This window comes from Sardina pilchardus, chromosome 11 (genome assembly GCF_963854185.1).
Source record: "Sardina pilchardus chromosome 11, fSarPil1.1, whole genome shotgun sequence".
Taxonomy (NCBI): domain Eukaryota; kingdom Metazoa; phylum Chordata; class Actinopteri; order Clupeiformes; family Clupeidae; genus Sardina; species Sardina pilchardus.
The window spans coordinates 29,722,900-29,750,820 of NC_085004.1; the positions used below are offsets into that span (position 1 = coordinate 29,722,900).

General features: G+C 42.2%; 3 protein-coding genes across 5 annotated transcripts; all 3 read left to right on the forward strand.

Annotated features, from left to right (window-relative positions):
• Positions 1 to 823: 823 nt before the first annotated feature.
• eif3m (eukaryotic translation initiation factor 3, subunit M) lies at positions 824 to 4,971 on the forward strand. Its single transcript, XM_062549501.1, has 11 exons — positions 824 to 958; positions 1,323 to 1,455; positions 1,676 to 1,814; positions 1,936 to 2,059; positions 2,907 to 3,001; positions 3,099 to 3,182; positions 3,275 to 3,374; positions 3,497 to 3,578; positions 4,253 to 4,396; positions 4,523 to 4,583; positions 4,771 to 4,971. Exons 1-11 carry the CDS (start codon positions 917 to 919, stop codon positions 4,892 to 4,894), a joined length of 1,128 nt encoding a protein of 375 aa, XP_062405485.1. The 5' UTR covers positions 824 to 916; the 3' UTR covers positions 4,895 to 4,971.
• A 2,195-nt stretch (positions 4,972 to 7,166) lies between these two features.
• On the forward strand, positions 7,167 to 11,575 carry prrg4 (proline rich Gla (G-carboxyglutamic acid) 4 (transmembrane)). 3 transcript variants are annotated; one of them, XM_062549724.1, is made up of 7 exons: positions 7,167 to 7,316; positions 7,770 to 7,885; positions 8,010 to 8,173; positions 8,428 to 8,452; positions 8,688 to 8,829; positions 9,911 to 10,096; positions 10,265 to 11,575. In XM_062549724.1, the coding sequence occupies exons 2-7, from the start codon at positions 7,774 to 7,776 to the stop codon at positions 10,290 to 10,292; spliced, it is 657 nt and encodes a 218-aa protein (XP_062405708.1). In that variant the 5' UTR covers positions 7,167 to 7,316; positions 7,770 to 7,773; the 3' UTR covers positions 10,293 to 11,575. The 3 variants fall into 3 exon arrangements, with proteins under 3 accessions (XP_062405708.1, XP_062405709.1, XP_062405707.1); XM_062549725.1 differs by having other exon boundaries at positions 7,169 to 7,305; XM_062549723.1 differs by lacking the exon at positions 7,167 to 7,316 and adding an exon at positions 7,348 to 7,536.
• Positions 11,576 to 12,097: 522 nt separating this feature from the next.
• On the forward strand, positions 12,098 to 27,843 carry qser1 (glutamine and serine rich 1). Its single transcript, XM_062549059.1, has 13 exons — positions 12,098 to 12,444; positions 16,985 to 17,085; positions 17,186 to 17,347; positions 17,594 to 21,187; positions 21,447 to 21,727; positions 22,145 to 22,261; positions 22,552 to 22,685; positions 23,005 to 23,210; positions 23,864 to 24,001; positions 24,301 to 24,398; positions 24,969 to 25,115; positions 25,696 to 25,791; positions 26,488 to 27,843. The coding sequence occupies exons 1-13, from the start codon at positions 12,338 to 12,340 to the stop codon at positions 26,626 to 26,628; spliced, it is 5,322 nt and encodes a 1,773-aa protein (XP_062405043.1). The 5' UTR covers positions 12,098 to 12,337; the 3' UTR covers positions 26,629 to 27,843.
• Positions 27,844 to 27,921: the final 78 nt, after the last annotated feature.

Genomic DNA, 27,921 nt, shown 5'->3' on the forward strand with positions numbered 1-27,921 from the left:
GGAACAACTCGTGCACTTAGACATGTCTTCCTCTTCTCTTCTTTATCTATGTATTTCCTTATTGATTAACCGATTGCACAGACATGAGACAGTGGACAAAACTTTTCACTACATACTATACGTATACAATATGAAGATAGATGTCCATTTGGGTGTTACAAAAGTATACTGTCATTTGTTGCAGATTTACCATAGTGAAGCAGGGCACACAAGTTTGCACACTGGCACACACACATGCACACACATAATTTGGCACATTTAAATTCTCATATAATTTCATAATAAATTTTATAATTGTTTTGTAGGCTAGTTCAAGCAGTTCACATATTGCTGTATTGCTTTGTGGAGAGAGAATGTAATGCTTTTATGAATAGCATGATTTGCAGTTTAAAGAGGGGATGGAAAAGTATTGGGATGTGTACTTGATTTTCTTCTTGAAGACTCAACAGCGTTGTTACATCATATACCACTGTAGTTTGTTTGTTTGTTTGTTTGTTTGTTTGTTTACTTACTTACTTTCTTGATTGATTTGTTGATTGGTTGATTGATTGAGCTGTTCTTATTTGCATTGCCTGAACCAGGAAACCTATAGCAAATTACATGGTTATAATAGTTAAATACATAGGCTACAGTTGCTTTCACTTACAATTATGGTTTTGCAAGAGAATAAACTAAATTGATGTCTGCTTATAGCCTACTTAGAAAGATCAATATATTATGACAGAGTAAGACACAAGAGACCTCACTGGCCAGGCACATTGACAGTAAAAGAAATCAGTCACAGACAAAATAGATCACTGGCACTTTAAGATGATAACCCGGAAATACAATCTTCAGTGTCAGCGCAACCTCTTTTCCGGTCGTGGAGCCGTGGTTTGAGCGTGGATTACATCTGGGCTCAGTAAAATACATAAAAATGAGTGTCCCCGCTTTTATCGACATAACAGAGGAGGATCAGGTAAAGCCTAAGCAATTTCTTTGTCCACATTTAACCTTACCCTGACCCATTTCCACGAGTAGCCTACATACATGAAACGAACCGTTAGCTTGCCAGTTAGCAACCTTAACCAATTAGCAAGACCGCTTTGGAGAGGCCTTAGCTTACCCATACCGCTAATGCTATGAGACAGGGCCCACCTTACACAATAATACTTCGTGTCAGTGGGAAAAGTGGAGTTTAGAATGGCCTATGCGGTCGTCGTTGTTAAATACATGTTAACCACTTTGATGTGTCGATTAATCTAATGTAGTGTGAAACCAGCTGGTACGTGAAGTAGCTACTGAGTGAATAAGCTGTTGTACCTTTGTGTGCGCGCTTCCAGGCGTCTGAGCTAAGAGCTTACATCAAGGCTAAAGGAGCTGAGATCTCAGAGGAAAACTCCGAGGGTGGGCTGCATGTTGACTTGGCCCAGATCATCGAGGCCTGCGACGTCTGCCTCAAAGATGATGACAAAGGTATGTACTGTTTGCTCAACAGTCTCAGGGCAGCCATAGTCTGACATGTCACTTCCCTGTAACAGCAGTTGAGGGACGAGTGAAGGTAAATCAGTCCTTAGAAAACTATTGTTTGTGTGTGTGTGTATGTTTGAGGCTCATATATGCCTTTTGGTCACCGAGCTGCCCTTATCATATTCTTCTTTTCTCAGTTTGACTTTCTCTTATCTCCCTGTTACAGATGTGGAGAGTGTGATGAACAGCATCGTTTCTCTTCTCTTAATTTTGGAGACTGAGAAACAGGAGGCCTTAATCGAGAGCCTATGTGAGAAGCTGGTAAAGTTCCGTGAAGGAGAACGTCCTTCCCTCAGGATGCAGCTGTGAGTCCTGAATGTACACTGTCTGTGACAGTCTTGTGTCTTTGATACAAAATTAAAAATGTATGTGGTGGTGTAGCCTACATCGGGGCTCTAATTGGTAAATGTGCTGTGTTTTGTTTAGCCTCAGTAACCTGTTCCATGGAATGGACGAGAACACACCCGTGAGGTACACTGTGTACTGTGGCCTCATCAAGGTGGCAGCAACCTGCAACGCCATTGCCTTCATTCCAACAGAACTTGATCAGGTGTGTTGATTTTCACTGTGCAGCTTAAACATGTTATACATGTTATGGGGTTTCCCATAATTTTGGCACCAGGGCCTGTATTCACACGTTCTCACGTTAAAAGTAGCACCTAAGTCTGGGACAGTGAGAGGACTCCTAACTCACTTATTTCAAATTTGTCTTTATTTTGCCCAAATGTTGCAAATCGCCTGGAGTTCATTCAGTTGATTGGCTCACACAGGACAGTACAAGACAGTATAGGACAATGATGACAATACATCAGACTGGACATATACAAGAAACTGCAGATTAAAAAAAAAAAGAGAGAGAGACACTGGACATATACTGGATCTTATCATCTGCTTAGCAGTTACCCCACCATTCAGTGCTGGGGAATGTTAGTGCTCTCTATCACAGCCCTGTAGAAGTGGAGCAGCCCAGCCTTGGACACTGTACATTTGCTGGGTTGTCTTAAAAAGAAGAGTCGCTGGTGAGCTTTTTTAACAATGGCTGACATTAGATAGATAGATAGATACTTTATTGATCCCCAAGGGGAAATTCAAGAGACATTAGTGTTCCATTTAAGATTACAGCATATGGTGGTCCCAAGGAACCTGAAACTTTCCACCAAATCTACAGTTTGGTCCTTGATGGCCAGGGGCAGGAGGGTCTTTCTGTTTTCGCTCCTTAAATGGACAACCATCTCCTTGGTTGTAGAGATGTTGAGGGACAAGTTGTTGAACACCACTCAGCCAGCTGTGTAAGCTAATTCATCATCATTGGTGATGAGGCTCACCACAAACCTATTCACAAATATTATACTTCTCTTAGTCATTCCCTAATATATATATTTTTTTTTTAACTCAAGGTGCGGAAGTGGATCGTTGACTGGAATCTGACTACAGAGAAGAAGCACACTATGTTGAGACTTGTGTATGAAGCCCTGGTGGACTGCAAGAAGAGGTACCGTGTGATTTGCACATCTACTGTCTGACAAGGATGAGCTGGTAGTATCATGTGAATGTCTCATTTCAATCCCTTGTTACGTTTCACCTCACAGTGAAGCTGCAGCCAAGGTGATGGTGGAACTGTTGGGAAGTTACACAGAGGACAATGCCTCACAAGCCCGTGTTGATGCTCACAGGTAGGGCCAGAATCCTCTTGTGCCAGCTTGCTTCCGCATTCAGCGTCCCAGTCAGATGTGTGGCATTAACTCCTGCCTTCCTTCCTCTCCAGGTGCATTGTCCGCGCTCTGAAAGACCCCAACACCTTCCTGTTCGACCACCTCCTGGCTCTAAAACCAGTGCGCTTTCTGGAGGGGGAGCTCATCCACGATGTGAGTATATGTAGAGAGTTGTGGCAAAGTGCCTATTTTGCTTCATTTCTGTAGCCTCGCACAGATGCAATAAATGCAAGGTTGTAGCTGTTAATTTACTAAACTATTCCTGTCTCTCCTAGCTGCTCACCATTTTCGTCAGTGCAAAACTTATATCGTATGTGAAATTCTACCAGAGCAATAAAGATTTCATCGATTCTCTCGGTAAGTACATCTTCTGTGCGTAACTACTCTATTTCATCAGTAACTACACCAATGCACACTGGGAATGTTCATATTAATTAGACCTGTATTTGAAGAGATGTCAAAGGAGTTCAAGTCAAAGTAAATGTTGGGTGCAGGAGCGGACACAGTGGACAAAGTGGCTAATATGGAGTCGTCCGGCTAGCAGGCATCAGGAATGTGTGTGTCAGCAGTCTGAGCGTTTTCGCCAGGCCTGGGACAGAAGTGCTAATTAGCAGTGGACCCTCCCATTCTCTCCTGATTCATTCACACTGGTCAAAAGGGAACTTTTGTGCCCTGTCAATGAACTTGTCGGCTTGACTTTTCTGTAACCTCTAAAGGGAAGGGATCATTGCACTAGACAGTAATGAGCGATTCATCATGAAACCAATAACAAATACACTGTTGACACATCATGTACATTAATCACAGAAGTGCATCATCTCTTTAAAGAGCGTTTGCTCATATAGTCCAAGTGTTATCTGTTTTTTTGTTTACTGTATCCCCTTTTACGTGCCTACAGTTGCATATGTCTTGAAGGGTTAGCAGAGCCTGTTCCACTTTAACTCCTATAGTAGTTATTGCTGAATGATTAGGATCAATTAGTTGAATGATGATTGTTTTCACAACGTGGTCTCTTGTCTCTGTCTCTGTAGGCCTGTCACATGATCAGAACATGGCGAAGATGCGTCTTCTGACCTTTATGGGCATGGCGGTGGAGTTTAAGGATATCTCCTTTGATACCATGCAGCAAGAGCTGCAGATCGGTGCTGAGGATGTGGAGGCCTTTGTCATTGATGGTAATATTCATGCCTGTATTTAGAGAATGCGCAATTGAAGTTGATGTTAATTGAGGTTGTTCACACGGTCAATTGGCCGCTGCATTTGTAACACGTATTTATATATATATATATTTTTTTTTTTAGCCGTTCGGACCAAGATGGTTTATTGCAAAATTGACCAGACACAGCGAAAAGTTGTTGTGAGGTAAGTCATAGTTCAGCAACTGGGATTACAATTATGCATTGTGTTCTTTACCCTTGTTTGAACTAGCTGACCAAAATAATTACATTGCCGTATGTGTAATGAGGATTATGTCGTTTATATGGAAAAAAATGGGAATTCAAGTCTGTGCTCCCACCATTCACAAACACTTTTGGGTTCTGTGTTGCAGCCACAGTACACATCGCACCTTTGGCAAGCAGCAGTGGCAGCAGCTGTCTGACAGCCTCAGCTCCTGGAAGCAAAACCTGGCCACCGTGAAGACCAGCCTTCAAGCCCTCTCCACCTCCTCTTAAGCTAACCCCTCACCCGCCCCAAACATCAGCTGTGTCTATCGAGTTTTTTATCCAACAATAAAAGTTAATGAAGACCATGTCCTGTTAGTTTTCTGTATCAAACTCAGGGTTTTCCCAGGTATTATATACTTATTGCATTTTGAAATATTCCACAGATGGGTACTTTTATCTTCAAATATATTTAGCTGTTTACTGCAAATATAAAACCTTAAATAACAACATGCAGAGCCACAATTTGTCTCCTTCACCCTAAAATCACGGCCTAGATCTATTAAGTGCATCCTAATGAAGGGGCAATTATGATTCATGGGGTTTAAAACCCCAAACTGACCTCCCCACTTCATGAATAAATAAGTATTGTAATTCAAAGAGAAACTGTACAAGTTATTAAATGAGAGATCTGTGGGGATACAAATACAGTTATGAGATGCCCCTATATCCTGTCATAACATCCCACATCCCTATAGCTGATTTGTGTATACAAAAGTTGCTCTCTTATCGACTACATAAGTCACAAAAATTGTAAGAATGTATCTGATGATGCATAAATGTGTCTATAAATCAGCAGTACTAGTGTTACTATTGGAGGTCTGTTCAGCGTGCTCTTCTCTCCTTTTTGTGTAATATGGAGAGACAAAAGACACTAATATGATAAAATCCCATTGCCTGGTCCATCTCTCCAAAAACAAGAAAAGCACAACTGGATACATTTCACATTTCGTATCAGCACAATCCTTGTAATTACAAGTGAAAATGGGATGACAAATAGGAGGTGAGGGTGAAATGCACTTTGGATACAGCCAAAATGGAATTCCAGACATGCATTCTTTCTTTGTGTATGTGACAGATGTTTCCCTTAATATCTAGATGTCGCTCTAGTAGTGGGTATAATGTGCTGCTGTTTAACTTCTCAGTCCATAAAAGTCTCATCTCGCACATCAATCTATAGCGCATTAAGATATGCAATAGACTGATGCACATAAAAGGAGGAGGTTTTCTCTTGTGTAAACTTTCCCATACCCATGGCCTAGGATTTCAGTAAAATAACTCAAACACTTTGTTTCAAGTCCAAACAAGGCCTATACTCACACACAACACTAGGCTATATTTCATCACAACAATTGTCAGATAGATTGAACCTCGACTAAAGCACTTAATTAAATTGTCCAAGTGGTCTACATAATTCCTACCCAACTTGCCCTGTGAGGTAAAGACTATATTTTTGCTGCACATGTCGCACAGCGCTTAGACCCATTACAAAAGAACATGACAAACAGCCTGAGAAACAATCTGACTGCTGACACTACACACTAGTATGCACACACCTCCCCCTCCTCTCCCGCGGCTCTCAACGCCCAGGTTAGCAGTTCACACTCAGATAGTGTGTGGTTGAGATTCTCCAGCTCTTGGCAATGACAAGTCCATTTCGTAATCTGGATGGAAGGTCTGTGACCTCAGATTGGAAGTAACAATACACTGCTTCATCTGAGCAGACAAAACAGTATTTTTTTTTAATTGTATTAGTTTGTAGAGGTTGCATCTCATGTATTTATTTTAATGCCTCTCAAGTCCATATGAAACGAACTGAAAAATAGCTTGCACAACCTCTGCAAATCTGACCGGATTTGTGGTTTCTGTAGGCTAGGCCCACATGATCAAGGTAGTCGCATGTTTAAAGGGAGAATTGTTATATATTTAATAGTCTTTTCAACTGTTGAATATACCTTTGATTTCCATGAACTCATGGATCTGGCAAGTAGTCCTATTAATACAATGACGTGTGATTTATAATTTGATAAATGATGGACTACATTGTGTGAGATGCAGTGAGCTATTCTCCTGATCACCTGAATGAGGGAGATCTTGTTATATGTCTAGGAATAACAATACACTAAAAGATAAGTGTATCATGGAAATGCATGGGAACGTTTATGTTTGGACATGTGCTTAAACATAATAAAAAATAATACACCTCCAGTACTCTGATAAGTGTAATGTGGCTGGAAAGTTGAAGTCTGAAGCAGACTTTTTCTAAAAAAGAAAAAAAGAAAAAAGAAAGAAAGAAAAGAAGAAAAGAAAACCACAAGAGTTCAGTCCTGAATAGACTTACAATTTACATCAGAACCTACCCCAACATATCTCAACACTGACAGGTTTTCGTCTAATTTCTAGAGGCTGAGAAACTTGGAAGTATTTGCATAAACATACAAACAAATCAAACGCGTTACAGGTTGCCCTCTTGTGGTCTTATTGAAAAGAAATGGGCAAGATCAGTGACAGGATCATGTGCACAGTGCACTTGTCCCTACATCAAAGACCAGCGACTACTCCATCAATCTGAAACTGAGATTGACTGCAAGTTTTCCGCGTTTTCATCTGGATTCATCACGCTCTGGCATTCGCATTTAAAGGTGCCTTCCAGGTGATCAGATCGATTTATTGGGTCTGGCAGCCAGGTAGACTAAACAGGAGTGGTCAGTAGCAAGTTGAGAAAAACACAGAGACCGAAATCATTTCCTGGATTTTACTGTTCAGTGCTCAAGGCTTTCTACTGCGATTATTTAAATACGCTGAGATGACTTCTGTTTGTCAAATAGGCCTAGTTTGATTGTCATCTCAATGTATTTAATCATTTTCTCCAGGTAGGCTATAACTGCTTTCCCAACTAGACATTGGGTGGCGCATTAGGTGACGCCGAAACTTGTTACCTTGTTGCCTTTTTAGTTTCAGTTCACCTGTACGTAACAAAGTAGCCTAAATATCAAAGGTCAAAGTGCGTAGGTTCCCACATAAACCGGGCGGGTGTTTCTAATGTAGGATACTTGAGCTACGAAAAATAACCAAGCTAAGTCCGTTGGATTGTTTCCCTTTTCAGTGGAATGGCGATGTTAAAAGTTTTGTGTCTACTCTGCCACCTTGTGCCATATGGACTGACTGCTTGTACGAAAAAGTTGGAACACATACATGATACTGAGGATATTTCCAAAACAGGTAAATAGGCAAGGCTGCATGGGCCTCTACGTTCTGCCATGTTATCCACATGGTCGCTAATTTTATGTCATAGCCTAGGCTATATGTTTTTAATAGTTTATTGATTGCATTTTTGTCTCCGCAGTGTTTGTTGATGAGGAAAGTGCAAACAAATTCTTTAAGCGCCATCTGCTGTTAAATCGTTTCGATTTTGAAATATTTACTCCTGGTAATTTGGAGAGGGAATGTTGGGAGGAAGTGTGTAATTACGAGGAGGCACGAGAGGTCTTCGAAAACATTCCAGACACAGTTGAGTATTTTTCCCAGTTCTGTAAGACACAGCTCCTGTAAACCACGTTTGTCCGGTGTAATGGCTAGATCAGCTATTGTGCTGCAGTCCTACCTGTATAGCACGTTCCGCCCTCATGACGTTTTCAGTGGTCTTGTTTCTTAAATGCTATAGTTATTGAGTCTAAATTAGATGGCATAGCAAACCTTATTTTCAACTGAGAAGCTTAAGCCCCATGAATGGCGTGAAAGTTCTAATACAGTGTATTTTACAGGACAAATTTTGGAAAACATACACCAGTAAGTCTGATCATTTTTATTGGTATTTGTGGGTGGGCTAGTTACTTTTTTTTTTATCAGTTCAGACATTACTAGATATTCACTGACCCATTAACTTGTAATAAGTTCATTGTGAATTTTAAGTCTTAATATTAAATATTAAAAGGTTTCATTAGTTCCGTAATGCTATTTCCGTCTCAATTGTGAAATGACTCACACTGTTATCTCTGTTTATTACTGTGTTTCATACTGATAGGCCAGGAGGATCATCCATCACGCTTTGACGTGACTGCATTATTGGTGGGACTCATAGCAGGTGGAGTCGCACTTGTTATATTGTGCCTGGTCGTCTGGTATGCCTGTCAGAGAAGGTTGAAGGGTGGCGGCGGTCCTCCAGGGTGAGAACTGAAACTGAAGACACATGGTGCAACATAGCCTACACGTTTTATTGTAAAGCTGTTATCAATGCTATCCACCGCTTCTTGTGGGAATGTATCACTGAACCAGAGTTAAATCTGTTTTATCTCAAATTAATAGTGCATGGTATGAACTGCTGCCAACCATTAAAGTACTAGGCTACTTAGTACACAACTAATCAAAAGTTTAGAATACATTGGAATGTCACTTTTTCCCCATTAATCAAATTACTGGCGTGAATAGAAAATATAGATTTGAGACATTCATACGATTAAAAAATTATGATTTCCATTTGAAATTATTCTGTGCTTTAATCTTCACTTTCATCAATGAATCCCCTATTTGCATCAATTATGGTTCTTACTGTTGGCACAAGTCTATCGCAGAAATGTCACCCCATGACCTCTGAAGCATGTGAATTGGCTTGATGAGTGGCCACAGGTTTAATTGGCTTGATTGAGTTCTTTCTGCAGTCATGTTGTTTACACATAAGCTCAATATGGCTGAGATCCTGTGATTATGCCGGCCAATCTGTTTCAAGCATATCATGCTCTTTTGTGCATTTGAATCTTGTCCCTGCATTGGCCAGTGTCAGATATGGCTTATTCTTCAAAGTTCAGTCTCTGTGTCTGTTGAAGATGAGACAGATGTTTTCTTGGCAATGTTTAATGATGCTGGCAATAGAGGCCCTGTGAGGCATCTGGTTTTCCAACTACAGTGACAATTGTATCCTCTTGCACAGTGTTGTGCATCTGCGGGCCTGCCCATTCTCTTTCTATTCTATGCTAGAGACATTGTGCAGTGTTCTGTGTTGTTTGTTGTGTATGTGCACATAAAAGATATCCAGTCTCTTGGTAGCAGAATGGAGTAATCTCAATTTCACAAAAGCATGGGGTGAAAATGCGCCTCAATAAATATCAGCCATAAGAAGGACCCCCTTGAAAACAAGATTATTAATGTAAATGTGTTTATCCCACTAATAAACTCTAAAAATAACTTGTATTGTAAATTGCAAACCCGTTGTTGTTGCAGTCTGTTAGTAATGTTTCTTATCACCACCAGACCTCACCGTGCACGCTCCAGGAGGAGCAATGCATCTCTGATCATTCGGAGACTGGAGGAGATTTCTCTCCAGCCAATGCAGCCACAAGGATCTCCAGAGGGTCTGGTCGCCCCAGGCTTGCCCTCCTATGAACAGGCGATAGCCGGCGCAGGGCCACATGATGCTCCCCCTCCTCCATACCCAGGGTACAGTTTGCACAATTTGTCTACCTGTTTGTCTTTTCCATGCTAATTAACTGGAGCTATAAAGATGACATTCTGGTGGCTATGACATCTGTTATGATCCATAAAATGCATGTAAATATGTGTCTTGTATTTTGAGCATTCATCAATGCCACTTTTGACTCTCCATAGGTCAAGGCCAGGCACCATTCGACGGTAGCATCAATTTGTAGGAACTCTGGGGGAGATGTTATGAAGGAAATCATAAGGCTGGGGTTATAGATGTTCCATGGTTTCAGAGTGACCGGCTTGAAGTTTGCATTTAATGTGATAATTTGTTCTGCTTTGTGCTGTTGATTTCATGTTTGGTTGCTGTATTGATGAGCGAGATTTGGCTTTATTATTCTAGTTTTCCATCGATTTCAGTTTGAATCACATGAGAAACATTCGTTGGCAAACATGAAATATTTGGTGCTTGCTTGAAATATAGCACTTTAGGGACTGAATGAAGAGGTAACTTAAATTAACTATGTTTTGAAGGCAGTATATCATTTTATATGAAGTGGATGTTTTTGGAAACAGACAACATAGAGTATGTTTGACACTGACTTAATTGAGGACAATAATTATTTACCTTTACAAACATTTGTTTTCTGAAACTAAAGCTCCAAAGAGGAATACACTTGACTTTCAGGCTTTATATTTATAGGTTTTATGCTGAACACAGACAGACCTTATGGTCTTTAAGCACTGTTTACAACAGGGTATTTACCTGTTGTATGAAAGGCAGTTAACATTTACCATTAATTAGTAAACTACTTGCAGGTAATTTTACTAGAAAGCACTACAGGGAATATGAGAAGAATGATTGTGTTGACTTTTGAAATTATTCTTCACTTGCAAACCTCAGGCAACATTACTCAAGATTGACCGAACTGAACTGCTGGTAAAACAGAGATACTGTATCAGAGTTGAAGTTGTGTATGCACTTTTATCTGGTGAGAGGCTATTTATTTCTTATGTGTATTTTTCAGAAATGTATGTGAATGTGTATAAATGTATATTTAATCATTTGTATGTTGGGAAATATTTTTGGAAATAGCCCTCAGCTTTTTGCTTCTACAAGAAGCTTGTGATGCCATTTGTCACACCAAATAGTCAGGAGTTGCAACTTAGGCCTCCACCGATGTGGACATACAAAGACTTTTACTATGTGCAACTTGTCAGTCTATACCTGCACACTGCACAGTTCGAATAATTTAATAATTGTCTAAGACACTGCTCTGCCAAGATGAATACATTTGGCTTGTGAATACACCTTACACTTCAAAACACCTTTGTGATTTCATCATCCCTTACTGTGTAAGCCTATGGCCAAGAAACCAAAGGTTAGAAGGTCTTCTAGCTGCAGGTATCATGTTAGGCCCTATGTTATCCTGTCCCATAGGCTACCATATCATCTTAATACTGTGATTGTTTTACAATAAACTTTTTAAGTTTTAATACACTTCCTGTCTTGTGTTTGCAAGAGCATAGGCTACCTAAAGGCCTAAGTGAGCTACACTTCAATTACAAAACCATAGGATTTATGTAAATGTTTTAAAAGTTGAATTCTACATGGAAAGAAACACAATTATGCCGTTCATCTGAAAACATTATCAGCCTATTTTAGTAGCCTAATGAGGTAGGCTATGTAAAGGGGCTTGCATGAAAACACAATGAAACTAATATTGTTGGTTTGTCTTGAGTTATTGCAGAAATGGGCAAATATATGTATTATGCAAAATGTAAATGTTTAAATCTAGGTAGGCTAACATGTAGCCTAATATAGAAAATCAGTCATACAAATAGCCTATTTTGTATGATTTTGTATGTAGGTTTAAATTATATGCACGCGGCGTAAAGCATACTAAACATGCACTATGCTTATCCTCATTGAAGAACGCATCAAGACCGAAAACTTCCAACTCCAACTAGTCGGAAGTGCATCTTGGGAAATAAACCAACATGAGGATCCGATCCAAGTACCGTACCACCATGCACAGCCAGGACGATGTTTGATTCAGGGGACATGCACAGTGATAATCATCATACATTAATCTCTCGCTAGAAGTCACTGCCGCAGATACACCGGTATCTCAACTCGTCGGCGCCTCCGATGTATGCATCGAGAAAATGTGATTGTTTCAACCGGCCTCTTACTTGAATGTGTGCCTACTCCACAAAGCTATATCGGGGAAGTGCATCACTCCCAATCTCGACCGGATGATGGACAGGAATTACCCGACTCCAAGCTTCGCAGACTCGCTTGCCCCTCCACCACAGACCGCAGCTTGGGCCTACGAGCGTAGCACCGCATGCATTAAACCAAGGTAAGAGATGAAGGGGAGGGCGGGTCACCTTCCAAAGAAAATTCCGGTGATGGAAGGCCTAGCATAACAAACATAAATGTGACGGGCATTTTAAAGTTAGCGCGCGCCGTTTTACCACAATTCACTGTTTATTTTACATGGTTTTGGACTTAACAAAGTATCAGTAAAGTAAAGTATTATTTTCCTGAATCCGAGACATCTACAAAACACTGGTCCGTCACTTGGGCTACAATGCGTAGGCTACTACTGCACTGTTGCACGTTAATTGCCATTAAGCACAATGGATTATCTGCATAGCCTATGGGTGCATTTGGAAAAAGAAGGATCATGTTCGCTCGATTTATGGAGATGTTTATGTTGCACGCAGACGACTTGTGTAGGCAGTCTAACTACGATCTACTCCTCCTGTATAGCTAGACTATTTTAAATGTGTTTGGTTTATTCGGAAATTATTTCCCGTAATATGACAGACATAATCAGTGTTACCATGGGGCGACGTGTCATGCGGGATACCTGGTCAAAAACTGTTAATCGTGCACACGAAGAGAACGAATTTAAGTGCTATTGTTCCCGTCGTGCACTCAAACCACAGTTTACTAAACAAAAGTCAATGAACTTTGCGGTTTAGCAACATGGAAGTCGGCTAATTCGAAGCAACGTGCGTTGCACATTGGTTGAAAGTGCTTATGATTCAATCATTTTTAACGTGACCCACTTGTCATCCTGCATGTTACAGTAGCTCGTAGCCTGCTACAGTATCAAAATGTAACCTTATGTGACAGATGAGCCTGTCAGTGGTATCTCCAAATAGGCTATTTGTCTAATGATTAGCTTAGTGCTTGAAAAAGTTTTCCAGACCTGAAAGTTTTGTCATGGTCTGCTAATGGTACCAGTAGCTCGATTCCAACAGAGTACAATTCAGATCATTCACTGAATTCTCAATAGCCTAGACTACTCAACATCTGATTTAACTTGATTTTCAGTGTGTACAAGTCTCATTACTTGGGCATTTTCCTTTGTATGTGGGCTATGTTTGTCCTAATGCCGAATGTGTAATATTGCATGGGCTGAATGATCCTCCCCAATACAGTTTGATTTGATATTATTTTGTGTGTCGAATCTCCTTCCATGATCAAGCTATTAACATTGATTATTTGGCAGTAGTCCTCCAGAGACTAACTGAATTGGAGAATGTTCTGTAGACTACGCAGTAGCCTAATATTGTATTAGTCTAAGTCCTGAACAGCTACCGCTCATGGCATACAGTAGTCCATTACACAGCATGGAGCTTGTTCTGTTTATTAGAATCAATGCAAATTCCCATCACCAAAATGGTGTCATAAGGACTATTAACATATTTGGGACATGGAGGATATCATCCATTTAGATCAGACCTTGCCCCCTGAACCTGCTTCTAGAGACTGTCCTCCCCTGCATCCCTTTGAAATACTCTAAATGGTTGATGCGCAGTCCTGTGAACTTTGCAAAGTCCTTTTAAGCAAATGTTTTTGAGATGGTTAGAGCTGAAAGTAAGGCCTGTGGAATTGTCTTTGATTCAAGACCATCCAAATGGAGAAAGATGTGTGAATGTGTTGTCATATTACCAATTCTCTCTGTGACAGTAAACCAATAAAATGCCAGCCAGTTGTCCTGAGTCCTTCACCTGAATTATGCCTCCAATCATTTTGGGCAAGGTAGTCTGAGTGGTAATATGTGTTGGGAACCTTATGATCTCTTTACTATATTGTCATAGCATGTAAACATGTGTTAAGTGTGTTGTAACTGACTTTTTTTCCCTTTTCATTTTCTGAAATGCATTTGCTGATCTGTGTTTGGCAAGTTACAGTCTGGTAATAGGTACCACAAGTGTCAGTGATTATAGAGAAAACAAATAAGATGCACAGATGAAGTTATTGGAATTGTGTCATAACCAAAGAAATGCAGCCTACTTGGTAAAGCAGCATGGGTCATTCTGTGTCAAATTAGATAAGGCTGTTGTCTCAGATTTTGTTCAAACCTTGTCTATATCAAGAATGGGCCCCAAAACCAAGGCCTGTAAAATATTTCTGTTTTCAGCTCTTGAAGTTACTTAAGTTTTATGGCCTGAAAATCATGTTATCTGGGGGCAATGTTTGGGCATCATGGCAAACTTTGTAGGGTAGAAGACAAACATTTTCTTAGTATGACTGGACCATTATAAGTTTGGACCGCATGCCCATTGAAGGCCCGAGGTTTGGAAAAAAGAGTGACATTAAGGCTAGTGTAAACTTGCTTTTGTCAATCTTTTTTTTGTACATTCTATATTTTATTGATGTTGTACCAATCTTTAAGCTCTCCAAATATAATGGTGTTTGAAGATTGAATAAGGGGAGGTTTAATTTGTATAGGATTAAAATGGTATGTGTGAAAGTAGAGGGCATTTTGTGTACATGTTACACGTGTCATTGTTGTACCATAGATAAATAAATGGAGTCAAAATCATTGTTTTGCCTCAGGACTAAGAGTGAAAACACAGGTATACACAGTGCAGTCAAGTAAGTCTATGTATGTAATGAAACATGGTACATCATTGGCACTTAATACACAAAATTACTATAAACAGAGCTATTCCCACATTGGGTTTTGTGTTCCTACTTGCTACTTCACATGTCTGTCTACCACCCTGTAAATGGGAAGGCCAGGAATAATACTTTCACTATATTATTGCCCAAACATGACCTCAAAGATAAGACATTTAAGGTGTAAAAATGATACATAATTATGGATGAAAACATTGGAATTTGACTAAATATTTCACAGGTCTTAGTTTTGGGGCCTAAATATTACAGTAGGTAGACAAACCAAGTAGGTTGAGCAAAATCTGAGGCGTTGCAGCAACCATTTTCCTGTATTTTGTCTGATTTGACACGGAATGACCCAGCATTGTAGGTCATATTTAGTCCAAACATGTACACTATTTGCTGTTCAAGTTTATTGAAGAACTTTGGGCTTGCTTAGAAAGGGTTACAATGCAATGACCTACTACACATAGAGTTGAGTTGTTGTCAAGACAGTGTGTTCCTCTTGTTACTGTCAGTGATAGTCATCTGGTTGTGGTTTTCCACTTTCACTCTCAGTGTATGCAAGTCTGGTTCCTCAAATTTCAGGACATGAAAAGCCTTTAAAAGGTTCTTTAAAGGTAGGCCTTATTGTGTTTTGACTTGAACTTATTTGGACTTTTTTTGAGTTGAGTTCTAGTACATTAACTAATGTTCCACAAGTCATATAATTCCCCAGGGCCATTACTATTGTTGTTTTCTCTACTTTTAGCGGAACATTAGATTTTAGACAGGTATTAAGTTGCTAGGTGCATACACATATGTATTGTGTATGTGCAAAGCTAGGACTGGGAATGTACTGTAGACGACAAGATTAGAACATGTTAGGACTATACAGTGCAATATGGTTCATCGTTCTGTGTGATAGTCCAGAATCATCAGTCTTTACATCCCTTCTGCTCACACCCCAACAACACGCCTTTTTGGAGAGAGGCCAATAGAGCAGTTCTCCTCACTGGCTTTAATCAACAGCTGTTTGTACACTGGTGGACACAACAGATTTTTTAGAAGCAAATTGCACAAATCTATTTTCTGATAGCGAGACTAATGGGAACAAATGATCACCTGAAAACTCTTAACTGTTCTATGCACACACACATACAGAGAGAGAGAGAGAGATGGTAGGAGAGAAAGAAAGAAAGAGATGGAGAAATATATAGTCTAACCCTCCACCTCACCTTCATATTTCACAGGTTTCTCGTCATTAATAATTAAGCTAATTCATGATGAATCCCATGGCTGTGTAAATGTCATGTAGCAGCAGAATATTTATGAGCAAATGGGTTAGGGAACTTCCTGGCCATGAACAGTGGCAAACGTATCCGCTTTGCGTCCACAGTTATGCAGTTGTAATTACACAAACTAGTGTATATGTATAAGTATTAAATGTTGTTACCATGTTGTAAATGTTTGTACGATGTTACCATGTGTGAAATCTAAGTGGTTGCTAACATGTTGTCTTCAATTTGCAGCACCTTTATTACCACATGTATCAGGCAACCATCTGCCTTCATGAACTTTGATGGGTTTGAGGGCCCTCTTTCAATTATAAACAAGGAGATGATTTGATCTTGAAAGTTGGTACATCTGCCCAAACCGTGCACATCTTCTGTCTACATTATGCTTGTTTGATATGTACTACTTTTGGAGGCTTTTTTTTTCATGGATATTATTAGTGAGTTCTGATCCTCTTGGAAACCGCTATGTTGCAGACGGATTCACTATCAAATAGCTTTAAAATCATTTGATGGCAAAGAAAGACATTTGATGAGGCATTATGAACTGTAGGTTGACATTATTGTTGTCTAAAGTAAATACATTACGTTTTAGTTAAGGACTGTTTGAACACTTTTTCCGTACAGGCCTGAAAATGTAATATGGCTAAAGATTGAAAGCTATTACACCAGTATACTGTACATGTTGTTGTGTTTTTCTTTGATTAGTTCCAGTTATGCTGCCACACACTTGGAGTCGGAACTTCTCCAGCGGCAAACGTATGCTTCCAGCCAAATCCCAGCCTACACCACCACACACCACCCAGCAGGTTAGAGCAGAACAGTTGAGCATCCAATTCCAATGTAAATACATGGAACTTTGTGTTTCTCACCACTTGCATTCTTTATGTATTTGTTTGACAATTTTAGGTCTGTCTGGGGTCTTTGAAACGAGTTTGCATACTTCTGGTGGTAACACTACTGAACCCTCGGTCATGAACTTTCTTCCTGCCATCGAGTCCCGAAGCCTTCAGGCTGGACCTGCAACTGCTTCTCTCCTTCCCCAGTTTAGGACTCCCTCATGGCAGACAGGTATATCGAGGAAATCTAGTTTGTTGTTTACTTATTATATTATACCATGCATGTTGGGATGACTTGTTTCTGTGGTTTATTGTCCGTGCAGACATAGGGCTGTTTTACTTTCACATATAACTTGTTCTCTTTTATACTAAAATACTACAATATTTAAGTGTTGATGACGTTTATATAATGTATTGCTTGTTGTTTGCGTGTGTGTGTGTGTGTGTGTGTGTGTGTGTGTGTGTGTTTCATTCACAGCTGCAAACTCCTCAACTACAGAACTGTTTCTCACTGGAGCCTTGTCTTCATCCGGAACGTTCCCCACCGCAGCCCTCTCCTCCTACCAGCATCCCACTGCCTTCCCCTCCCGCAGCTACACCACCACGCCCTCACTGACAGTGCAGGATGTCACTTATAGCTCTTCCAACGGTCTGCTGCCCTCCACTGACCCCCTCATCCAGATCAAATCTTCCCAAGGTGCTGTGCCTACCGTTCTGGCCTTTGACCGCCTGGGCGGCTCCTCTTTAGGGGGAGCTGGCCTCCCTCCCCAGTCCTCCACATATCGCTCGGCCCAGGAGTCCGCTCCACACCTCCTGCAACCTCAGTTCAGCCTGCTGCATTCGGCCCTTGGGAACCCCCAGCAGGCCCCCCCCCAGCCTTACGGCGGCCCGGTTTTCTCGGGCTCCCTCGAGAGAGCACTTCAGCGTGAATGTAGTGTGATCAAGCACCACCAGCGGCCTTCCAGCGCCCAGTCCGGTCAGGAGCAGCTGCCTGGCGGCGGGCAGCATTCTTTACAGGGCTATCTGGCCGGCGAGAGCGATGTGTCCTTCCAGCAAGAGCCTTCACGCCAAACCCCCGTGCCCTGCAACCCCGCTGGAGATTCGGCTCACTCGCTCAACGGTGGAGCGCAGCAAAAAATAGCATCTCAACCCGCATTGCCGCAATCTCAGGCCTACCCTTCATCCCCTGGGTTTTCGCCCGCCTCCGGAGCGAAAGCCAAAGACTGCGCTTCCAAAATCACCCCACACCCTGCGGACGGTCCGGTGGCCGAGCCCCAGCCGCAGACGGACTCGCCCGACATTCAGCAGCAGAGCTACTCCTCTCCTTTGTCGAAGCAGAGCTCTGTGATCGCCACCCACTCTCAGCCGTTCACATCCACCCAGCTGCCCAGTCTGATGTCCATCAGCCCCTCACAGACCTACATCACCTCCCAAGCCCTCTCCAGCGCCATCAGCCATTCACAGGCCTTCTCTTCCAGTCAGACGGAGAAACTGCCTTCCATTTACAAGACGCTGTCTTCTTTTGCTAGCCAGTCGAATGACGTGACGTCTGTCAGCCAGTCTTTAGTTTGCTCTTCCAGTCAACAACAGCAGGCACTGCCCTCAGTGGCGCACAGTGAGGGGTATGATGCACAGGTGCAGGGACTTTGCATAGGTAACCCCTCTCAGAACTACTCCTCCAGCCTCTCTCAGGGTCTGCCGAGTGTTAGCTACTACTCCCAAGGGCCAGCAACTGCCAGTTCCTCACAGAGCTACGCGACAGGACAATCTGTGACTCAAAGCCCTTCGTACTCCTCCAACCACACTTCAAGTTTACCAAACTCTAACTCCACCCAGGACTGCGGCCTCATACAGCCTGCCCCCGGTGGCAAAACGGAGAACTCACTGTTACAGCAGCCTCAGAAATACATGCTGCCGGTTCAGTCGCCGCCCTCTTCCACGGCCTCTCATGCCCAAGCCTTACAGAACAACAGACCCTCAGTGGAATTAAAGCCAGCATATGGCAAAGGCAAACCAGACGAGAACTCCTTTCTCACTTCCAAAGAGGATTGCGGAGAGCTTCCGATTCAGGATGTGCAAGCGTTGCAGCAGGCCTCTCTGGAGACATCCTCACACATGGCGAGTGGCGAGGTTGGAGCGCAGAACAACGTGGTGTACGTGGTCTCCAAAATGGACGACAGGCACAACACCCAGAGTGTTATTCGGAGCAATTCCCGAACTGAGGATCAGGTGATGGGGATCTCCAACATGGAACCCATGAAAAACGGGAGAATGGGGTCTCTGAACCAACATGGGCAACTCATAAGCAGTGCTAATGTGAGGACCCTAACGCCTGACCCAAAGAGCAGTTCAACATTAATGCAGTCTTCCCACGCCTCCATGAACGCAGAGGAACTCAAACAGCACACTCTCCTGCTGAAGGTTCCGTCGTCCCAGCAGCAGAACCATCAGACCCAGACCATTAGAATACAGCAAGATCATTGTCAGTCCCCACAAGGTCAAGCGCAGTTTGTCCGCGTTCCTGGGGCGCAAATCCTTCTAGAACCCTCCCAGATGATCTTCCTCCAGCAAGCGCCATCTCAGACAGGACAGAGTTCGGCCAAAGTGGCAAACCAAATGCAGCCGATCCAGTATCTCCATATGAACAATGGGATTAACCTTGGTGTTGACAGCCAAAACCAGCAGCAGGTTGTACTGCACCAAGGATCTGACACGGGAGAAGCCTCCAAGCAGCACCTGTCACCAAAAGATAGTTTCAGCCAATCAAACCAGCAGGATGCAAAGCAACATTTTACCCTCAGTTCCATCTGCTTCCCCGAGTCTATGCTGCTGGCAGACGAGAGGAACATCCTGTCCAATGTGGATGACATTTTGGCTGCGACAGTGGCTGCCTGTGGAGTGACCCCACAAGACTTTGCGAAAGCCACTTCCTCGGAAGGGGACATGCCTTCAATTGCCAATCCCACAGACTCCAAGTGCCACTACCAGTCAAATGAGAGCAGGCATGAATCTTCTAATTATTCATCGCAACACACAGTTGTGGCCAATGCTCAGTCTATGACACTGGCGGTAAATGGCAGTCAATTGACATCAGACATTCATAGGTACCCCAAAGATGCAATCGGGGGGCATCAAGCATTTACATTAGCGAACTCACACATGCAACACAGCACTGGTATGATTAACCCCCAACAGGAAATTGGTGAAGAAGCAACGAATGTCCTCAGGAATGTTGGAGGTGTTGTCCGTGAGGCACTTGACAGAAGCATGGCGTTACCCAAAGGGCACGCGGGGAATCCCATGAACGGTGCATCTCTGAACTCCAGTGGAAATAGCAATATGGACAGTAGAGGTCCTTCCAACTTTCACCTGGCTGGCCAGGAATGTTCTCAATCAGGGCTCTTACACAAGGGTAGAGATATGGCCTGTTCTGAGGGAGGGATGGGCATCAAAATGGAAAATGGTCTTGTGGAATGTACTGCTGATGGTCTCCCAAAGAAAAAATATAGGTCAAAAGGTTCCAAGCTGGTCGTTGACGATGAAAACGGTCAGCCCAGGTCTCAGAGACGAAGCAGCCAAGCCAAGCGTCAGAACTCTAAAGGCAGTGATACGAGTTCGCCCTCGGCCTCGGAGGGCTGCCTTGACAGCTACCAGCAGCAGGAGAGGATGCGTCAAAAGATAAGGGAAGTTGAGGAAAAACAACCAGAGGTCAAAACTGGATTCATTGGGTCCTTTCTAGATTTTCTCAAGTCTGGTCCAAAGCAAAATTATTCTTCTCCTCCAGTCAGAACCCCAAATCGCACAAGGAAGCCCCCCACATCCACCAGGAGAACCCCCTGTCCACTGGCCATGCCAAAACTCCCGCACCCCACTGCTCCAATGATATCGCAGGGTTCACACCCTGGGAGTTCAGCAAAGCGGCTGGATGAAGAGCTGCACAAAAACCTGGAAACCCTTCCGTCGTTCTCGTCCGACGAGGATGAAGCAGCTGGAAGGAACCAAGACCTTCAGAAGAGCATCAGCTCCGCTCTCTCATGTCTCGATGAGCAATCAGACAAGAAACAGAAATTAGGTATAAAAGGTTTTGATAACATCTCTGTGCGTCGTTTTGCTGCGTACAATGGCAGTTAATGACAAATAATGGCAATTTAATTGTGTTTATGTACATTTCCTACGTGTGTTTGACTTAAGATTAAATCAGTCATCCTTTCAAATATATCCTTCCTTACAGAGTACTTTGTTGTAACTTGTTGTAACTAATGTTTACATTCCATTTAATACTATTTTGTATCATTTAGTAATAGAAGTTCTGTACATTCTCGCACACGCAGACAATAGATCTACAAGTGCAGTGGGGAAACAGGAGCACGCTACGAGCGTGAGCGCCCAGTCATCAGCTGCGAAGCCACAGGAGCAGCAGTCGGCGGCGGCGCAGGAACTCAATACGGAGGAACTTCTGAAGGGCGTCCCCCCGGACCAGTTGGCTGTGCAGCTGGTCACCGTCGCCATCGAGGGCCTGACGGACGAGGAGCTGTCAGACAGTGGCGGCGAGGGGATGTATCGTGAGCGGGACGAGTTTGTGGTGAAAAATGAGGACATTGAGAGCCTGAAGGTAGGATATCATTTTCGGGATATCGTGACCCCATCTGCCTTGTCTGCCCTCTGTGTCCGTTTAGATTTGTTGTTTTTTTGTTGTTTGTTGGCAGACATTTGTTTCCTTTTAGTAATGTCAGCATGAGACTTAAGCCACAGAGAGCTTTCAAACAACCCATTGGTTTCAGCATTAGGCACCAGCTTTAGGAGATATTAAATAGTGACTGCATTTCACAGATGTGTTGTGCAATCCTCTTAGAATGCTCCAAAAATGGCTTTAGCGGTGAGTTCTATCAGACAGTAATGAATCATTCCAGTCACTTCAGTCTCTCGGAATGGGCCGGGCGCAGTCTGTGTGACTTTGTAGTGTAAGCCCTTTTGTCTGTGTCAGCGTTTGATCCTCTCAGTGGCATGTTCTGTTTTTGTTTGGGTCTAGGTGACATTGAAAACGGGCCTGGAACCTCCAGCCATCTGGAAAGTACAAAAGGCCCTGCTGCAGAAGTTTATCCCTGAGCTGAGAGATGGAAGACGAGTGTTTTCAGCCACAAACAGTGTGAGTGGAGCCAGCAATGAAATATTAATACAACAATACTGACTAAGCATACATTTTTATTTAAGCCTAGTACCACTCAGGCACTCACACAGATCTTTACTGGTTGAAAAGTAGGATTAGAAGATGTGTTCTATATATTGTATGCTGTAACTGCATTTCATTTTATTATTTTATCAGAAATGTTGTGAAAATAAGACTTGAAATGATCCTTTGTGGTTAAGATAGTTCTTTTAAAAATAAATAAGGATGTGGGAGAGGCTCTTGAAATGTAGTTTGTGTTTTGTTTTTAGTACTTGGGGTACTTTGGAGATGCTAAGACAATGTATCGGAGAGTGTATGTCAAGTTCCTTGACACGGTCAACAAGAGAGAGTATGTTCGGGTCTGCAGTAGGAAGCCAAGGTGCAAGCCAATGCACTCTATGAGGTACTGTACAACTCTGAGAATTTCTTTTCATCTGTAGTTGGATATAGTCAGTGCCTCAACACATACCCTTTCAAGCCACAACAAAAAGTTCTAGATTTTTTAGCAGGTGGATTTGAAGAGTCTTGTAATTCATTGTCATTTGTGTTTGTTTTGTTTTATATTGTTTTTATAATACATTTTGCCATGAAATAGCCATAGGTGGTGCTATGGTATTAAACCAAAACCTACTACTATCACACCCTTTCAAAAGACACCGGCCTGTATGCTACATTGTCTACCTGTTAATCTGACACACATTTCTGCACATACTCCTTCACAGAGGCTCTCAGGCGAAGGCCCTGCTTGCCCACAGGATGGGTCCTGCTGCTGTGTCTGACCCCTCCTTACTGAAGGCGTTCTCCAAGCCCAGGCCAAAGCAGCCCAAGGCCAAGGCTGAGCCTCCGCCGAAGAAGAGGAAAAAGTGGAAGGAGGCATTTGCCACCTCTCCCACCACATCCTCTCCCGAGGCGTTCAGTGAAGATGATGGTGAGGACCTCTAGGACCTTTTAAAGCCCATTCAGACGGCCCCGGCAGTGGCGCAACTGGCTGGGGCACCTGCACCGTACGCCGGCAACCCGGGTTCGATTCCCGCCCCGTGGTCCTTTCCGGATCCCACCCCGACTCTCTCTCCCACTCACTTCCTGTCATTCTCTCTACTGTCCTGTCCATTAAAGGCATAAAAAGCCCAAAAAATAATCTTTAAAAAAAAAAAGCCCATTCAGACTACAAGCGACTACCAAGAAAGACCATGTCATTCATCGATTACAGGCGAATTAACTGTTGCCAATGCAAAATGGCGTACAACACAGTTAGAATAATTTTAAACTTTTGAAGTGACAAGCAATGAGCAAATCAGCAATGTGTGTGCAGTGACATTATGATGTGCCATGAACCCATGGGGAACCCAGGGTGTGGGGATGAGTTTCTCATGGTGTCAGTGGCTTACCAGTAGTTCAGTGGTGTCTGTGTTGCTTCTGCTAATAACACCTACTAAATATCTGTCTTTTGTCTTAACTTTTATGTGTAGTCTGTACATATAGACTACTGTATGTAGATAGCCAATAACATTTCAAAAGGTAACGAGTTCAGATTTGCCTGCTTTGCTGTCTTGCTTAAAGCCCACTCTCCTCTTTTTTCAGAGTTCACCCCTCCGATTCCGTTCGCCTCGCGCTTCCTCAACACCAGGATGATGAAGGAGACGTTCCGGAGCTACGTGGAGCTGCTCATCAGTGTGGCCCTGGATGCTGAGCTCATGAACACTCTGGAGAGTGAAAATGGTGAGCACGAAATGAGATGAAACCTAAAGCACGCAAGCATGTTAAACCCACAGATTAACCTGGACGGCCCTGAACCATGCCATTGTTATTATTTAAGTTTAATTATGAGAGTAGCAGTACGTCTGATATTATGTATGAGTAAAAATCGTTGCATTTTATTGTGTAGCAGGAAGTGAGTTTGCAAAAGCAGCATAAATGCGACACACATTTGCTGTGGAGTATTCATTTGTGTGAAATGAATTGTTTTATCTTGTATGACCTTGGAACTTAAAATTGGTCTTTTTTTAAACCCTCATCAGATGAGCTTTTGCTGCCTCACATGAAGAGGGTGGATGGGATGATCACAGACAATAGAAGAAGATTACTCCCCAAATTGCGCATGGGACAGCTGTTCAAGGTAGGCTTACCTGTTAGTGGTTTATAATCAGGTTATTAGAATTGGATAGATTAAACCTGATCACAAGCACTAGAATTGCTTAAATCAGTCTTAAGTTTGCTCGCGGTTGACATAATCGTCTACTTCTCCTAATTTGAATTTAAGTGATGTGATTCCCAGCTCAGTGTTAGTTATTATTCTGAGAATCAGTTAATTTTAAGATACATTTATATCTTACATGGACTATTGTGACCGTTGTTAAAGAAGATTAGTGAATACCACAAAAAAAAAGAGAATTAATTATTGAATTAATAAATGAAAAAAGATGCCTCCAATATCTAAGTAGTGTTGGTAGAGGCTATATGTGTAGGCAGCATGTGTGTACTGTATGCTGTGCATGTGTGCTCATGTCAGATTAGAATCATGTCAGATATATGTACTTTCAGTACCATGAAAGAACTATTCCTGAAGGATCTTGAAAGGGTTTGTTTTGATTGTTGCAGGTGAGGAAATATTTAGGCAAGGAGATATTTCACAGAATGGGAAGCTTGACTCAACTCTGCAACCTTTTTCTCTCTGTTGTCCCCGCAGACTGCACTGGACAGCTTTCCTGAGATCTCTGTGGTGACGGAGCTGAAAAAAGATGGAGAGACTCCTTCTTTTAAAGTGCGTCTTGGTGGAAAGGCTTACAACAAGAAAACGATGAAGCCTTCCAAATCCCCAAGCAAATTACCATTGGTAAGGAAAGGGGTACACCTTGGTCAGTTTGAAAGAATGCCATTACACATGATACTGTAGATTATAAAGAGAATATAAACCGTACTGTGATATCCCTCCCTTTTGACTTTGTTGTACTTTACAGGATCATGACATTTACTCACACTCCTTTAACCCCTTCTGTACCCCTTTAACATCATTGTCCAAAGGTCAGGGCTGTTCAGTAGGCTTTTATGGTGAAAAAAGACAGTAAAAGCTTAGCCTATGTGTTCAAAATTGATGCCAAGAGGGTAAATGCCAGTTCTCACTTTGTGTTGCTTAGGCAGGAAAGAGCACTTCAGAACTTGACCACTAGATGGCAATTCCTACCTTTCTCTCCACCATACATGCATGTGTGGGCTGTACACTGTACATTGTTCTCTCCTCATTTATGTTGATCTAGATGGTAGCCGTCTATTGTTATCTTATCAGCAGTCCAGGCGTGTATGTCACCGTGTGGATTCTTCACTGAGCGTATCACCAATATAAGAGCACAGAGAGTTCAATGAGAACAAATGAATGTGGAGAACTGACTCTGTCCCCTCTCTCGTCTCTCTTCTAGGAGTATACGGTGGATCAGCACAAGACACAGTGGTTCTCTCTCTATCACTCACTTCAGCACTACAAGTACCATACATACCTTATGTGTAAGGATGAGGTAAGAGAGAACAGCGACATCCACATGCATCCACATATTTGTTTGTAAAATGGTCAAGGGTCTCCTAGTGACAAATTGACCACGCATGCATCTGTGGGAACACTATGTATGGACTGAGAGTGGATGCCATACCATCAGCACTATGTAGACTTGAGCTTTGTCCACTTCCTCAGTCTACCCTGCAGATATACAATGGCCGTCTGTACGTTGGTTTTCCATAGCAGCAGTGTGGATAATCTGTAAAGAACATCTAATTCCCTTTTTGATTGCTTAAAGATGCTGTCAGCGATTGCACAGGATGTCATGGTTGTTTGTGTTTGTTTTTGCTTATAATTAAATGTATTATTTAGTAGACAATTTTGTCCAACAAAACATGCCAGAGAAGTAACTCACCCCTACCCTCAGTATTCCCAGAGAAACCATAAAGGATTTTATTTTTGTTTTGGGGGACAGTCTGCCTTCGCTTTGTTTGTTTCCAGTTTTTAGAGCTTGGGCTCCCTACAGAGACCAGTTTTTTTACAGTGTACTCAGGGAACGGACAGCTAGCGATCATAAGGATTGCTGAATATATATGATTATAAAATTGCGTACGATCGCTGAATTCACCTTTGAATAGAAATATCAGGCAGCAGGAATCTGTTCAAATGTGTATATGCAGTCTAGGTAGTCACAGCTTTGTTCCTCCTTCCCCTGCAGATAACCTCTCTGCGCTCTCGAGAGGAGGACCTCGGGCAGGAGGAGACGGTGCAGACCTGCCTCGGCAACAGGGCCTGGGTGGAGGGCCTCTTTGACCGCTTCGGGGAGCTCCTGACACAGGTGCAGCAGGCCTGCCTATAGCCAAGACAGCAGGGGGTGGGGGGAGACACAAACCTGGGCCTCTGGATGGGATCTGGGCCGGATGACTGGGATGATGGGGTGGGGTGGGATGGGGGTCTGTTGGTGTCCCTGCTCCCTGCCTTTAAAGCACTAGACACAGATGGAGAACAGGGTTGAGGTGCATGAGTGTGACGGAGCTCTTAGCAGTTCAGACCCGGCTTTTTCTTTTTTGGAGAGGCCGTCTTGAAATGCGGCACAAACAAACAGAACACACAGACTGACTTTCACTTCTTGAACGTAGCTCGTTACGTTATTTGTTTTTACAGCTAGCTAAGCTGCTTCTAGTTTGACATTTTGTACACACAAATGTTTTTTTGTTTTTTTCTTCTGTTTTTTTGTTTTGGCTTAATTGTGATGGACCAGGACTGATAAGCATGCACTAGATACAAAGCAAATTGCATAGGACTTTTGAACACTTCCAATCAGATGTCAGCAACTTTTTTTTTCAAAAAGGTTGGGATGATTAGTAAACGAGTAGATCTATACATAAAATATATATATGTAAGACATCCATTATTACAATGGAGTGCCACATTTATAAATAATACTGTACATTGTGTAAAGAAAGCTTTTTGTCAGTACATTCTCTCAAAGATGAATTTTACTTAATATAGATTAAATACCTTTTGTGCTTCAGAAACTCTGTTTTAACAAAGGATATACATCTGAACATGGAGTTGGTGCAATTCTAATACTGCTTTTTATTATATTTTATTGTAATAAATTGTATTACCATAACTATTTTCTCTGAGATAAAAAAAAAGTACATTGCTTTTGTACTCTTGTTTTCTTTACAAACCTACATTTTATCTCACTAATAGGTGTATTTTTCACAGAAGGAAATATTATGGTCATTTATTTCATGTTCATCTTTGTAATAGACTTTTTTTTGTTTTCAGAGGAGAATCCCTATACATTTATATGTCAGTTACATATTGTACACTATGTAATCTTAAGATAATTCCTGTCTTTATAATATTGCAAGTTTGCCTCGGTTTTAAACTGAATATTATGCCAACAGCATCAGACTAGAGTTTTGCTTTTAAAAGTGTAGCTGAGTTACACACTGCAATTATTTTCTGATACATTGAAATAAATTTCTTACTAAATGAGCGCACTCAGTAAACTTTATGCCTGTTTTCAAGTGCACGGTCCAGATTGTCTTCTTTTATTGGATGCACCATGTGACAAAGTGGGCCTAGGACAAGTGTGCATTTCACCTATCATTCACTGTAGATGTCCTCTACTTATTGG

What these genes read in the sequence shown, in the direction of transcription:
- eif3m (XM_062549501.1), top strand. Translation starts at nt 917, where the DNA reads ATGAGTGTCCCCGCTTTTATCGACATAACAGAGGAGGATCAG. An exon ending in CCTTCCCTCAGGATGCAGCT is followed by an intron (nt 1,815 to 1,935) that starts GTGAGTCCTGAA and finishes TGTTTTGTTTAG; the next exon opens with CCTCAGTAACCTGTTCCATG. An exon ending in AGGGGGAGCTCATCCACGAT is followed by an intron (nt 3,375 to 3,496) that starts GTGAGTATATGT and finishes TGTCTCTCCTAG; the next exon opens with CTGCTCACCATTTTCGTCAG.
- prrg4 (XM_062549723.1), top strand. Translation starts at nt 7,514, where the DNA reads ATGTATTTAATCATTTTCTCCAG. An exon ending in TATTTAATCATTTTCTCCAG is followed by an intron (nt 7,537 to 7,769) that starts GTAGGCTATAAC and finishes TTCCCTTTTCAG; the next exon opens with TGGAATGGCGATGTTAAAAG. An exon ending in CCCCCTCCTCCATACCCAGG is followed by an intron (nt 10,097 to 10,264) that starts GTACAGTTTGCA and finishes GACTCTCCATAG; the next exon opens with GTCAAGGCCAGGCACCATTC.
- qser1 (XM_062549059.1), top strand. Translation starts at nt 12,338, where the DNA reads ATGATGGACAGGAATTACCCGACTCCAAGCTTCGCAGACTCGCTTGCC. An exon ending in ACCGCATGCATTAAACCAAG is followed by an intron (nt 12,445 to 16,984) that starts GTAAGAGATGAA and finishes TTCTTTGATTAG; the next exon opens with TTCCAGTTATGCTGCCACAC. An exon ending in GCATGGGACAGCTGTTCAAG is followed by an intron (nt 24,399 to 24,968) that starts GTAGGCTTACCT and finishes TTGTCCCCGCAG; the next exon opens with ACTGCACTGGACAGCTTTCC.